The sequence below is a fragment of the Pezoporus occidentalis genome, unplaced genomic scaffold, assembly GCF_034315485.1.
Source record: "Pezoporus occidentalis ecotype Australia unplaced genomic scaffold, CSIRO_AGI_Poc_V1 ctg213, whole genome shotgun sequence".
Classification (NCBI taxonomy): Eukaryota; Metazoa; Chordata; class Aves; order Psittaciformes; family Psittacidae; genus Pezoporus; species Pezoporus occidentalis.
This window is the reverse complement of record NW_026913997.1, coordinates 2,983,563-2,999,042: the sequence shown is the minus strand read 5'-3', so window position 1 is coordinate 2,999,042 and position 15,480 is coordinate 2,983,563. Positions and strand designations below refer to the sequence as shown.

Sequence of the window (15,480 nt, the reverse complement as noted above, 5' to 3'; positions counted from 1 at the left end):
CTTTGAAATTCAGGTCAGGCTGAAAATCCCCAAAGAAAAGTGCTTGGTTACTTGTAATTTGACATCTTTGTGCACACAGGGGAATCAGATTCTTAATGAAGCCCTTTCAACAGGCTGGTCCTGATTGTTTCCAAAGGTGGCTCTTCAATATTTTTTCCCTTCAGTGGAACACTTTGGAGAACAAATTAAAATGACCGTATTTGAAGCAGCCAGAAAAGTACTTATCTGTGGAGGAATGCTGTGCTGTCAGGTGGACTGTCCTTCTGGTGAGCTTAAGAAAAAATATCACCTTTATTTGAAATACAAGACATTTTTGAAATGCCTTGTATTTTGTATTGCAATTGCGAATTGTATTTATCAATGCAGCAGTAGTACACTGCTGCATTGCCAAGACTGCTCCGTTTTCCTGCATTTCGCTTCTAGGTTTCCCATGCAACTCCTGTCCCTGATCTGGCACCCAGTACTCCGTATAAAGAGAAATAAAGGTTCTTTTGTTTACCTTGGGAATGGCATATGCTTATAGTTATTTTGTATCCACCTGAGAATAGCAATGCCATTTACAAAAAATGAAATCTTACATACAGAGGCACAGAGGAGTCTGCACACAGAAAGCAGAGAATTAGCCAGAACATCATGGGGAAAACACTGCAGAATAGATGGTTATTGTTTTATAATGGATAACCCCAATACATCAGGGGCCCAGTGTCATCAGATACCAGAAGGATGTCTGTGATCACTTTAGCGAATCCATTTGGGTTTTTAGGGCACTTTGCAAACTCAGAACAGCTTTGGATAAGTCATACTGGGCCATGCTAGTGGGGTCATTTCCCTTTTTCAACAGTTGTTCTGAGATTCACAAGGTTTTGGGAAATAGCTCTTTGTATCTATTGCGAAGTCCACTCGTGGTGGCCTCCCTGAACCAGTAATTGAGTGTAGCTGATCAGAAACATGCATTAGTGGGATCCAGTTCCCAGTTATTTAAATAAGAGGTCATGAGGCTGAGAATCTGCAAGAATACCATACAGGAGTCAAACATATGACTGACATGACAGTACCTGCTTGTAGAAATGTCCTCAAAGGGGTAAAGGATTTCTCCATTGTTGCAAATCTCACAAATGAAACCCTTTTGACTACAAAGGCTGCAGCTGTACACATGAGAGGTGGCAAACTTGATCACCTTCCCCAAGAAAGGAGCCAGCTTTCCTTCAATAACCTGAAATGAGGAGAAGACAATACTGATTGACAATAACATGCAAGATTAGTAGTCATTTTAAATACAACAATATATTCATAGAATCACAGAACAGTTAGGGCTGGAAAGGACCTTAAGATCATCTAGTTCCAACCCCCCTGCCATGGGCAGGGACACCTCACTCTAAACCATGTCACCCAAAGCTCTGTCCAACCTGGCCTTGAACACTGCCAGGGATGGAGCATTCACAACTTCCCTGGGCAACCCATTCCGGTGCCTCACCACCCTCACAGTAAAGAATTTCTTATATCCAATCTAAACTTCCCCTGTTTAAGTTTTAACCCTTTAGCCCTTGTCCTATCAGTACAGCCCCTAATGAAGAGTCCCTCCCCAGCATCCCTATAGCCCCCCTTCAGATACTGGAAGGCTGCTATGAGGTCTCCACGCAGCCTTCTCTTCTCCAGGCTGAACAGCCCCAACTTTCTCAGCCTGTCTTCATACGGGAGGTGCTCCAGTCCCCTGATCATCCTCGTGGCCCTCCTCTGGACTTGCTCCAACAGTTCCATGTCCTTTTTATGTTGAGGACACCAGAACTGTGAACTTAGTATTCATACAGTAAGGCACAAAATATAATATTCATATACTAAGGCACAAAAAAGTAGATAAAGAGCTAAAGGCTTCCATCTTATCTAACTGACAGCAATGGATACTGTCTTACATTTACGATTTTCGGTTCTTGTTATTTTTTATGCACAGATCACAGTTTTGTCTTTGTTCCTTTTCCTCCAAACCACAAGTTTTTAACTATCTTTTTGTGAAAAGAACCCTGGGTTTCCTCCTTTAGTAATGTTGTGTTTCCCACTAAAAACCATTAAAACACAATATTCCTGTCGTTGCCAAAATGAATGAATTCTCAGATAAAGTCTTGAATAGGAACTGTTTTCTTCCCCTTCAGTGTCCAGCTCTCAAATCCAGAAGTCCCTCAGTGCCAGACAATCCTGCCTAGGCCATTAGAAGTGATTAGCACTCCCGGTGCTGGTGTGAAAAACCGGCCATGAAGTATAGATTCAACTGCTAGCCACAACACTCATCGAAATTTGTGACTTGGTGACAATGCCTCAACAAGGGGTGCTATTCAGGCAAAATACTTTCCATTCACATCAAACTTCCAGAGACTTTAAGGAATTCTGCTGGTGGAGGGAATAATGAAGATGGAATAAGGCCCCAAGCGTATATTCTTCTCTCCTAAGCTTCCTGTGGTCTGAATAGCTGCCTGCAAGATTAGTGATAGAAATGTTACAGGAATTGATAGTGAACTCCTATAAAACGGAAAGAGAACACAGTAATTGCTGATTGAAGACTTGCACAGGGCCCTGCCCTAAAGCCTCAGAATGAGGAGATATACACTTAAACATGTGCTAGATTCAGTTCAAGCACCCCTTCCCTAAATGTGGTAACAAACCCCTTGTAATTTGGGTTCAATGTAAACAAATCTACAGAAAGCAAAGGTCAAGGCAGAGAACAACAACAGAGATTTTGGAAGGACTCCTTCCGTGTGTAACATAAAACAGAAATAAACTTGTGCTCCAGGGTAGCCAAGAGGGCACATGAAAAAGGAAGTAGCATTGATGTTGATGGCATCGAATAGCATGGACTGAATTGTGCCCCCTCTTTGCTTTCACTTCTAGCCTGCTAACAACATCTGCAACAACAGGAAGTGGAAATGTTATTGCTAGTACTGCAGATAGGACATCTGCTCATGTTAGAGGAAAAATGACGTTCCTATTGCATCCTGGTATAGGAAGATCCCCTTCAACCAGAATATAAACAATGCAGAGAAGCTGCTGCATGAAATATGAACTCATAGTTCAAGGCAGTGGTATCACCAACCTTCTAACAGATAGTCAGAAGTTAGTTTAGCTCCCCTTGACTGGATTTTGTCTTTCATCTTAGAGAAAGAAATGTTCTGCTTGCAGACTCCAGTGTTACAGAGGGTCTGAAAGCCGAACAAGTTGGGAGAAGGGGAAATACACAGAAGCTAACAGTATTCAATAAGCAGGAGGAAAGAAACAGTGAAGCCACACAGGCCGTGACAGCGTGACAGTCACCCTCCAAAAAGCCATTTAGCACTAACAGATGAAGTATGCATACAAAGCTAATAAAAACATATTTCCCAAAGCATTTTCATGCTCCAGCAACCAGCTCTGACAGGCCACAAGCACTCAGCTTAAAATGCCAGGCTGAAGACAGAGCTGCAAACAAACTCTGAGTCTGTACTAACATCACTGTCATCAAGGACTTTTGTTAAAACTCTGAATTAAAATCATGATAATAAATATATAATAATATAATAAACAAAATTAACATACTATATTACCTTCCTAAGCACCAGGGGTGAATTTAAGTCTGTCCAAGGTTTCCTATGAAGAGCTCACAACCTAAGCAAGACAGACTGAGATTGGGCAGCTGCCCCTGAGGAGCTGGTGTTATTTGCTCCTATTGATTTATTTATTTGTATGGCTTGTTGTAGCACTGTAGAGGGTTGGTTTGTAACTCTGGCCACTGCAGACATATAGTGAAGATGGTATCTTCAAAGAGACATGCATGCCAATTTTGCAATGTGAATTATAGGCCATTTTACTATATTATAGGAGGAACACAAAATGCAACATCAAACTGATGTTATCACTATTTTTAGCATCTGTAAATTTTGTGTCATTTTGTTTCATCAGAGACCTCAAGGCTGTGCACAGGATGCAACTTTTCCATGCAGCACCTTCTCTCATTTGTGTTTGTAGCTAAGAATAATAAAATCCTCATATCCATTTACCCTGGCAAGCAAAAAGGAAGATTTCTACCTTCTGTCCCCAAGAGGAGTTTCATGGTAACACTTCCACAGTGAGTGTTTTATGGCTTAGGAGAAGGAGCACAGGACATGTAATCAAAGGTGACAAAAACACTCCTGTGACTTAGCACTCTCTTGTCACAGCCAGAAGACCAGGGTCAATCAGTTTAGACATCCCAGAACCACGATGTCAGAGTCCCAGGACATTCTCCCAGTTGATGCTGCAATGTGATTTTGAGTTAAAGGAAACACAAGTGATTAAAGAATAGAAGTGTGTTAAATGAATGTAATGCATTATCCAGATATCCGGGAAATCATGGAGGGAGGGTGTACATGTGAAAGACCTCAAGAGGACATCTTGGCAGAGCCAGTAACATCTATGTCATTCTTTACAGCTCTACCTGTTACTAAAGCCTTCCAGTAACAGAGACTGCACAGCCCACATGCTGTCTAACCCAGCACACACCTGTTCACACTGTTGGAGGCACTCCTAAGCTTTGACCCAAAACTCTCCTAAGGACATTTCAGTTTACAAAGTAAGTTTACAAAACAGAGAAACTGTGAAATCACACACTACAAGCTGCAGAAGTCCATCACATTTATTGAATTGTGACAACTTAGCACAGTTAAGTTAAGAATATGCCAAAGGAATAGAAACCAAAAATGTCAGCATTGACTTCTCCCTGGAGCATAATAGTCTTGATACCTGAAAAGGCTTAAAAATATAATCCTGCGTAAAAAAAAAAAGAGCATCAGACTTAAACTAAAGTTTTTCAAAGTTCAGATGCTTTTCTACCTACAGCTCACATGAAGAGCAAGGTCTGTTTCTTAACCCAAATTCTTTGTAGTGAAAGCAATTGTTTCATTGACCAAAATTAAGGATGAAATAGTGGTTGGTCCTGGTCATCAACTGATGGAGGATGCAATGCAGCTTTTTCTTCCTAAACTAGTCAAGGAACCTATCCCTAAAGAATTCTGGACATGGGGCCATGTTTACAGTGAGCTTACCACTGCTGCACCTGGAATATTCTGGGATATGCTGCTTCATGACAGTTGTGTTCAGAGGCTGAAAGCAAGTTGTGTCTCTGAAAGGCTCCAGTGTTGAGATCAGAATCACTGTTCACCTCTACGGATCGGGAAAAACACTTCTCCAAGCTACCACAGCACAGAAAGCCATGGCTTGGCACACTGCGGCTCCTAACTGCATGTCTCACACTAGGACTTGTATAAAATACACACCCACCTGTACACACATAAAAGACAGGCCCTGCCCTCAGAGCACTTGTAATTTAAATCAACAAAACAAATACTACTTTTTACACTAACTGCCACGTATCTCCCACCCTAAGTGGGACAAATCGTGTTTTGGAGGAGCATCCCAGACAGGCTCCCTGCCCACACTGCAGAGAGCATCCCTCTGGCCAGAGCATGGCTGCAGGGGCAAGGGCTGCTTGGGAGGCAAGAGGAGAAGCCAGGAAAGCCAGCAGGAGCAGCAACCTGCCCCACTGCCCAGCCTCCTGCACCCAGATTGGAAAGCTGAGGTGGTATGGGGAAGCAAGAGGGGAAGGCAGACACTTGTCTGCAGCAGTGGAAGAAACTAAAGGGGTACGCAGTAGCTGAACACATGCCAAAAGGGCGTTGGGACAATCATTTTAGATGATTTCTAGAACAGAGGCTTTTCATACAAGTTACGAATAAAGGTAAATTAAACTTTCTTCTCTGTGTATCGTTGTGCTACCACTCACTTGGGTAGCAGTATAAATCCAAAGAAACAGTTATGCTCTGTATGAGGTGGGGAGGAAATACGGGGACTGCCGAATTTTAGCATTCAAGCCAATGTTGGCAACAGCACCGAGAGCCTTGGGCGGAGGGAAGACACGATTCACATGCACTGAGTTATGTTTTTCCTGATTCAGCAAGAAGACAGAGAAGATGAAAGGCAGCAGGGGCTATGGAACAAGTTGAAATCCCTTTGGATGCATCACACTAATATGATCATGAGGGCAATGTGTGATCAGTCAAAGTTTAACTCCTCGTCAGGAGCGCGGCTGGCCCCCAGAGGTTTCCTGATCCTTTTATCCAAAGACTGCAAACTACTCATAATACTCTCTTCTATCAAGGTGATGTTTCAGAAGCAAGTGGGCAGCCAGCTATCTCCAGAGAATAACTGGGAAGGCCACAGACCACACAGCATCCTTCACAGGCAGAGAAATCCTACTCAGTGGCATTATGCACGTAATACGGCCATTGCCCACAGACAACTTCAAGGAGTAGCTCATATTGCTGAGGTGACTCTCACTGGTATCCCTGTGTCCTACCTACACAACACATTTCTGAGCCCACAGGGCTGCCCTGCACTGGGGGAGAAACAGTCCCCTCACCTCTGACACATGCTGAGCTACAGCTCTGTCCTGACCCCACTCCTTAACTGAGCTCTACATACCAAGCACAATGCTCATACAAGTCCACCTCTGAAGGCCCCCACTCTCCAGCCCTAGCCTCGCTCCTAAACCTCTTTCTCCCATGCAGCACAGTACAGGGGGGTCCAGAACCCCAGCCCAGAGCAGAGAGCAGTCAAGTCACTTTGTCTTCCCTTTTCAGGCAACAAAGACTCCTTGTATGAGAACATACTCACCAGCATGAAGGAGGGTTGCACAAACTAGTCCCACAGGAGAGCAACGCAGTGAGCAGTGTTGCAATAGACATATTTTCATGAAAAAAACAAACTAGAAAAGTGCCCAAGTAGCAGAACTTCTTGACTCTGTTGCGAGTTCTAACCCAGAGAGATGGTAACCAGACAGATGGTAACCTAAACTCATGGCTTATAACTTTCTGGTTGAAAACAGAACAAGACATGTCACTGAGAAGCAATCTAACATTGATTAGACAAGGTAAGTATGGAAGTCCCCTTCAAACTCAGACTGTGTCATTCGCAAACAGGTGACATTAGGGCTTTAGGGGAACTAGAGCAGGAATGTGCAGAAATAGAAGGAAAAACGAGTCAGTTGTAACGAACTATTGCTTCAAGTAACGCCTCCACAGCTTTCTGCCCACCTATTACACCAGGTCCACAGAAATACCCAACCTTTGCATCATGGCCACATAAATCAACACTGAAATCTATCAAACGTAATGAACTTCCTGGACAGGAGAGAAAAAACAGTACAGTTTTCAGCCATTCTCAGGGCAGTGAGTGTTTGTTTTGAGGGCAGGGCTCCTATCAGCAGTGCTAGCTAAAGAAGTAAAAGGTAAGGAGTCAGATTCCATCCCTGCAGGAGGCTGTGTTGTGAATTTGAGTGAGGGTCACGAAATCTCCTACCCCATCTGTGCATTTTTACCAACTTCTAAAAGCGCAGTAGAGAGAAGGAAGAGAAATCTACCCACATCTGTATATTCTGCCACTCTGGCGCAAGCGACAACCAAGAACCACCATCACTTCACTGCAGCTAAGTGATCAGGAAATAAACTCTAAGTAGGGAGCTACAAATGTCCCCAGCTCTCCTGAGTCCTCAGACCTAGACCTCTGATTCCTCATGTACCAGAAGCACAGGACAAAACCCCGTTTCTAACCTCACAAAGGAGTATCTGTTGCTACTGCTCTGCTCAAGAGCCCTGCAATCAGGGTTCAGTATTCCAGGTGAAGTGGTGAAAATGCTGTAAAACTCCAGTTCTGTATCACTGCGACTGTGAGACAAACTAAATCTGCCAAATGGCTCTGTGACCCCACCCTTGTAAATCAGTTTGTTAATCATTATTGTCAGAGAGGTGATAAAGCTGGTTTATAAGCCAACACTGAAGCAGTAACATTAACTACTATGTAAGGGTTGGTGTATTTCTCTGCAGATAACATTTATTTGAAGGCACTCTCTTTAAAGACACAGGTTTGCCTTGTAACCTCCTTCTGGAGCACAAGCAATCCGCTCCACTTATTCCTCCAGCCTGATTTACATGTCAGACATAAGTGACGCCTGGAGGGGATGGGTTAAGTGATACGAAATCCCTACACCACCTTGAACTACAGGTTCGAATCTCAACTGGGTTGTCCTGGCCTCTCCTTCTGACAGGACAAAATTTATGATTATTTCTCAAGGCCAGACGCACACTTGGCTCTATCTGAGAGACAGACACAGACAGAATTTGCCAGGAGGCACTGACGCAATGCAGAAGAGACATGAAAAGGCCAAGAGGCACTGAGAAAACAGGAGGGGTGATAGACGTGAAGCTCATTCACCATCACCAATTATATATATTGAAGGGATAGAAAGTACTTTAATTATTGGGATTACTGTCAGAAGCATGTCTGGCAGAAAAAAGCTACCTGAAGAAGCGGTCAACAATTGTGCACAGCTTTCCACCGTCCTAGAAAGACAAGGTTTCTGCCTCTTCCTGGTTGTTTTCTTTCTACCTCTCTAGAAACAGGTAGTCTGAAACAAGTCTTCTGCTAACAAGCTCAGCAGTAAGCTTTAGCTTGCCTAGCCTTCAGAGTACCATAGAGAATGCGCTTTCTGGAGCGAATGAAAGGGAAAATGAAATCTCCTGAACAGATCAGTTTGGATTCATCACTGTGCTCACTACCCTCCAAATGCCACTGGTAGAAGCTTTGTGGAGGACTAAACACTCAATAACATTTCTTCACCTTCAGACAGTAATCTTTCTTCACCTTCAGGATAGATAAGAAATACACTTCTGAAAGAACTACCAATGATACAAGAACATAGGGCTAGGAAAACCACTTCTAGAGACCTCCAGTTTACTCCTCACCCTGTGGCACAACCGACTGATAACTGACTTGCATAAAAGCTTCTCACCAGAGATCCCCCCAACTCTCCAGTGCTCAAAACAGCTGGAAAGTTGTTCCCAATGCCTGCTTTTCTGCTGCAGTCAGTAATCTTTGTTTCACACTCTACCTTGATCCTTACATGGTACAACCTATTTCAGAAACCATTTTTGATGCATTCTTATCTCTGTCACAGGTGATCTCTGTCACAAACCAGGAAGAGCAAAAGCAGTTTAGGGTGCAGGAAAGCTACAATGGTTGCCTTTACTTATTTGCTAGCTGGAGAACAAGCAGGTGTTTTTTGCATGCATTAGGCGTGGAGATTGGGCATTAAAGCACAAAGAGTAAATAGAATCTCCACCCTGTGACAGATTTCATCAGGGTTGGGATTTCTGTGATGAAAACATGGACTTGGAGACAAGCATGGTACAATATGCTTAGCTAAGGATAATGCAAGCTGCAGAGAAAAGAAAGGGAAAACATATTGCCTAGCTGGGAAGTTCCTCATCATTTATATTTAGGGAACAGACAATGCTCATGGACTGCTAATTTCCTTGAGGATTTTTTCCCTTCCGTTCACCACATTCTTAACACCATGAATTCTTGTTATGATTTCAATGCATAATTAATCTTTAGTTCAGAGGAAAGGGAAATGGAAGGAGGAAGGATGATCATGAGGTAAAAGCCCCAGGGAGGCAGATATCAGATCTCAGCTCTGCCCCATCTTTTGTGTAACATACTGGTCCGGTCAGCTTGCTTTGCTCCACTTTGACTCCCAGTCATCTCTTTCAGATTGCCTGTCTTGTTTATTTAAATTGCAAGTGACTTAAGGGAAGAATGATTTCTTAATATATGCGTGCATGCACACCAGAATCACTGACTATGCACCTCTGTAAAACCAATTCAAAAAGAACACGGCAGTAACTTCAGGAGAGCCCCATTCTTTTGTTGCTACTGCCAATCTCAGCTCCTAACAATAAGAGTGATACCACCCCATCCTCTCCGTTCTCTTCCCTTTGCAGCTTTTGCAGGTCTCTGGCTGCTGGCAGCAGGGTGGCAGCAGGGTGGACAGGAGTGGGTGAGGCCAGAGACTCATCCAGTGCTGACACCAGCGCAAGGTGCTGGCTTCAACACATGACAGCATTTTGCCACCACTGACCTTGACACAGACAAAGCAGCATCCCACAGCCACACATTGTGCTGTGCTAACTCAGCCCCCCCTCAGGGCAGAGAACAACCCGAAAGGAAACCTGGCAATAAACACTGTGAAGAACAAAACAATCCCAGAAAACCAACGACCAAATAAATCAAACAAAAGCAGAAATGAGTGAGAATCTGAATAAACAGAAATCACAAGCTCCCTTTGACTTCTTTGCACCAGGCAGTCCACACTGTCAGCAAAGCCATTTGCTGTTTGTGGACCTTTCAAACCAGACCACTCAACATGCTGCACTTTAATTTGGTCTTAAACTGATATTCCATAAATTAGCCAACAACTGTAACAGGCACTGGGAAGAGGAGGAAAAACAAGACAAGGTCAAGAACAAATACTGCTAATCTGTGATAAGCACATATAGGCAGGGGGCAAGGTGAGGATGGAGTTTTACATTGGTTGGGGGAGAGGAACAAACTGGTGACAGTCCAAGTGAATTTATAGCAGGAAGCAGAGAGGATGACAAGGTCCCTCCAAGCCCTCCCCAACAGCTCTCATGAAGAGAAAGAAAAGTTCAAAATCTCAGCAAGCCTCTGGGTACAAGCTGACACAAGTGAGAAAGAGATGGAACTGGCTCAGTACAAACAACATGCCTGGGAATCACTTGTGCCAGCTCCTCAGCCAGCCCTGCAACATGACTCCAGCCCCACAACTTCTGCCTTCACACTCACTGTCTTTCAATCACCTTTCCTCCATTCTCCTTCCCCCAAGGTTTCCAGGCAGCTACATGTCAATTTTGTCACACCCCAAGTTCTCCTAATCTTGTTGCAGGGATGAATTATAGGTTGTTTTAAGAAGCAGGTATTCAAGTAAAGGTTAAAGGCTACTTTAATCAAACAAGGTTGAAAGAGTACCAGGAATCTGGCTGGTAGAGAACAGAAAGCACTTTCCTTAGCTTAAAAACATACATGACTCCAAATACACAAGCACGCAAATACGCATTCAGGCAGAGAGTACATACATGCTTTGGAATTTTTTTTTCCTTAAGATAAAGCAGGCAATTGCATGCAGAACTATTAACTGACTCTACATGCCCACTGAGTAAGATCTTATTTCATGACTGATATCACAACATTAGAAACTTTTGCTTTGCACAGGGCTGGATAAGGGCATTTTAAGGTGGAGTCCTCTGAAGGACTTTAGAACAAGAAAGCAACACATCAAGCGCTAGGGTTACTCTGAAAAAACCCTCTGTGAATGCGAAGTATATTTAAAAAACATCTAAAAAAGCTTTGCTTCTCTTATTCAAGCAGGTAGGGCTGACACACTATTTTGTTTTCTTGGGAAACTGGTTTTCCTGACATGTTATTCTTTTGAGATATGTCTGTGTGGAGTATGGCAATGAGATCAGAGGCCAATCTTTCACGCTACTAACCCTGATCTCCAGTACTGGGACCTTCATTCTGCACAGCAAAAACCCCAAAGAACAGAAGAACCCTGGTTAGCACTACGGACTAGAAAAGGGGCAGCTTATATTGCTACTGCCTCTTCCAAGGCTGAAAACATTAAAATATCTCTGAAGAGTGCAACTCAAACTCCTGTGAGCCACTGGCACCACTGCCGGTTGTTTTAAACAGCTTCATTCTGAAAAGCCACACTAAACCCTAGAGGCCTAGATTACATATTCACATGGAAAAGCACACACGTATTTTAATAAGCCCTGTTGAAAACTTTAATTTCAATCAGGGCAAAAGCCAGTTCTGCTATTAAAAATATCTTATTAACAATCTTGCTACATCTCCACACTCTGCTCCTTCAAGACTTTCACGTACCTAAGTCAGATTAACTTGTCACTTGCCAAAATGCTCCTGGCCAGCTCTTCACCCATGAGCCTGGCTGGCACTGCCATGCTCTCCACCTGACCATGAGCCTTTCTGAATGACAGCAGCTCCCTTCCCCAGCTGAGCTGCTGTAAAAAGGCAACACCAGTAAGATCACTGCCATTACCACTAATCGTAAGCAGAGCTGTCAGCACTTCAGGGAATTATACACACACCTGGAATATCAGCTAACCTGAAGTTTCCTGTTCTGCTGAAAGGCAGCTCATTGCTAGCAAACTCCAGGGAGTGACAACAGAAATGAGTGATAAAGGAGCCATAGCCTGAGGAAAGTACACAAGCTGTTTAATTGCTCTTTTGCTATCAGACCTTTCAATATTTATGTGTGGTTTTCCCATCCTAGGACTATTTTCATATTCTGCTAATACACTTACTACAGTCATACAGGCACAGATCGCAAACAAAGGACATAAAGATGGCTATTAGCATCAGGTTGTTATGGTCCAAGATGCATGTTCACATAGTTCAAGTACAGAATTATCTAAGTGACTCAAAATCTTCACGTATTTAAGTTGTACAATATATTTAATATAAGTCAGACAAACTAGCCCTCCAAAGTGCTGATTTCCCTCTTTTGAACTTTGGTGTGCTCAGGATGCCTGTTTTAAACATACACATAGTAAAGTGGGACCCATTTTACCTTATACCCATTAAAAATTGTCTGTCTTGTATGTCACAGAAAGTCTGCAGCAGAGTAGGGAAGAGTCCCTGCTCTTAGGATGAGAATTGTTCCACTGGTACAAATTAACAATATGTACAGCTCTCACCTCCTCACAGAACCATCTGTTTCTACCTACCTCCTACCAAATATTTAAGAGCTGGGGCTGTACCTGACATGCCAGTGAAAACCCACTGCTGTTTTAAACCAGCTCTACTCTGGAGCAACATCTTCCAACCCGTGGTCAGCTGACTGGTAGTAATGCACTGCAGGACTTGCATCGCCATCACACATGGCTGGGAGGCTAGGGATGTAAATCAGTGTTTTCACTATGGTGCTGAGCTCTGAGCTGTGGCAGCTATGGCACTGACATGCTTGGCATTTTGCTGCCCTTGTTGAGCTCAGTAAACTCTCACAGAGAACTGTGACAGACAAATCTTCAGCCATCTCAGCACTGCCAAGCCTGCCAAAAACCTAATTGTCCTTCTCATTTGCCACCTCCTACCCCGCAAGCAAAAAAGGGCTTGCCTGAACTTAAAAGGATCTGCTGGTACAGCTACATGGGTAAACTTCTTTGGTAAATAAAACTCTAAGCTGACACAGCTTATATTGAATCACTGAATGAAAGAAATGACAGCAAAAGACTTTCTCATTGATATAACAAGTTTGCACTAATGCATTTACTGGTATGGCTACATCCATTAAGAGGTAGGGTGGGCAATGTTTGTCATGCACCTATTCCAGTAACACTTCTAAAACTAGAGCAAGCCCAGAGTATATCAGCCCAGTATATAAACCCAGTTTTGTCAAGCAATATACATACACATACTAGCTTTCACCAGTGCAGGCATGTGGGCTAGATGCCACATCCCATGCTTTTTATGCTTGAATAAAAAGGAACTGCTGGTAACCTAAGATGAACATTTCTCAGTAATTGTATGAGCACTGAGTGATCAGAACACAAGTTTTACTTCTGAAAAAAAAGAAAACAAAATTCCACATGTCCTTGCAGTCTTTGCTATTGTTGGGACTTGTGAAACAACTTGTCTAAATAACCATTCAGTTTTACACATACAAAAGCATTTTCCATTTCCTCCTCCATCTCAGTCTAGGAAAATACAGAGAGGACTCAAATTTGCCACTGGAAAAGGAGATGTGATGGAAGTACAGCATGGGTTAAAAGTCTGGAAATCCAAACAAGACCTAACAATTTCTTTGTTTTTCTAATGCTTCCTAATCCTGATGTAACAATATACTAGGCTCAAATTAAGTTGAACTAACGTTTCATTGAAGTTCACTTTTATTCCCCAAATTTTTCTTAGGGAACCTTGTTTGCACAAAATCTTGAACAGAAACATCGAGATTTTCATATTGCAATGCTTCTGTTAGACCAACTGTTCACGTAGTCCAAAACGCTATCGGATGCTGTAATCAGTACTATTTACGTCAGAGGAAGATGAAATCATTGATCCGTCTGTCAATAGGGAAGTCATCTTCCTAATCCCCTCAGTAAATAATATGTCTATTCTGAACCCTCATCATCTTTTTATCTGACGTACTGTAACTGTGGATATTCTCATTATGGATACTTAATCCTTTCAAAGATGATAAACTCGTGGCCTCAGTAATATTACTGTGACATTAAGTTCCTCCTGCTCACTGTGTGCTCTGCAAAGACACATTTCTATTAAGGATTTTTATGCATAGCTCATATTCACCGTATCACTTGTGCTATATTACTGTGAGAATAGGGCTCTCCTGTTCATCCTTTATCTCCATTGTTCTTCACATTGTTTGTAGGTTCACCTACAGGTACATAGTCAGGGAAGTTGATCTGAAGTAAATGGATGTTTTAATTAAATGTTAACAGATTAGTTTATCTACAATGTTAAAATGGATAAATTATATCACATTAAATCCCTGTATGGACAGACACATTCAGAATAAAAATACTCTTAATATAATTCAGCTCACTTTGCTTCCAAAGTAAATGAAGATAAACCAAATGAAAGCCACTTATATTTTGAATAACAGTATTTACACAGTGATTCAGTGTAACTGAACTCATCATTTTAAATCCCCATATTTTGTCACTTCGTTTTTCTTCCTTTAGTGTTGCCATGTAAACAAATCTTCAAATAATTGTCTTCTTAAATCTCCTATCTTGGTCATGATTTCCATCCTTGACATCCAGTCATTTTTGACATGACATGGATTCTTTTTAATACCTTCTGGGGCCAGTACAGCCAGGATGAAATAACTGCCATGATTGAGTGTTTCTGCAGTAAAGACCATCCCTGCAATAAACTTTGTACACTTGTATGTCTTGCTATTTAACATAAAAAATAGGCAAGATATTAGTTACCTGTGTGGATTAAGCACCTCAATTTTGAACAACAGCTATTTCAAGCCTTTTACTTTAACAGCTCCCATTTATGTGGAATCTAGTAGAAGTAGCAAGACTTATTGTTCCTAAGAAATGTATAGTCTTGTCTGAGTCAGCTTCTGTCCAAACCAATGTTTAACAGTGTGAGTACTGTTAAGCTTCAACAAAAGCAGCCCCACAGTTACACAAAATGAATGGATAGTTTTGAACACCAGCTTGCATAAACTGTGTCCACACATACACATAACCAGTGATACATGTCCATTAGTCATGTCAGCAGAGAACAGTTATACCTCTAGTAGTTTTCAGGTGAAGCTGCCCTATACTGTGCCTACTAAAACCAGCAATTTCAGGAGTAAATACCTGCTTCCTAACAACTGCAAGTCTCCCTCTTTAGGGCTTTAATTGATTGGAATAGCCTTCAAAAACTGGCTAACAGAGATGCAGTGGTGCTATAGGCAACGCAGGGCAGATTTCTCTCTGGGCAGATGACGCCAGGGAGAGTTGGAAAGGAAAGCAAGCGTAGCCAATGGGGCAGAATAGGCAAGCTGTCACACTTTGAGATTCTGCT

General features: G+C 42.5%; 1 protein-coding gene across 5 annotated transcripts in view; it reads right to left on the bottom strand.

Moving 5' to 3' along the window:
* Nucleotides 1–15,480, bottom strand: part of PLEKHM3 (pleckstrin homology domain containing M3) — a 108,302-nt gene that overhangs the window by 49,441 nt on the left and 43,381 nt on the right. For all 5 annotated transcript variants that reach the window (XR_009965069.1, XM_062619791.1, XM_062619789.1 and 2 more), the window contains one exon: nucleotides 1,056–1,213. Coding sequence is in view for 4 of the 5 variants with exons in the window: in XM_062619791.1 (XP_062475775.1) it covers nucleotides 1,056–1,213 (158 nt within the window). In the remaining variant the exon portion in view is untranslated. The remainder of the gene's footprint in view (nucleotides 1–1,055; nucleotides 1,214–15,480) is intronic.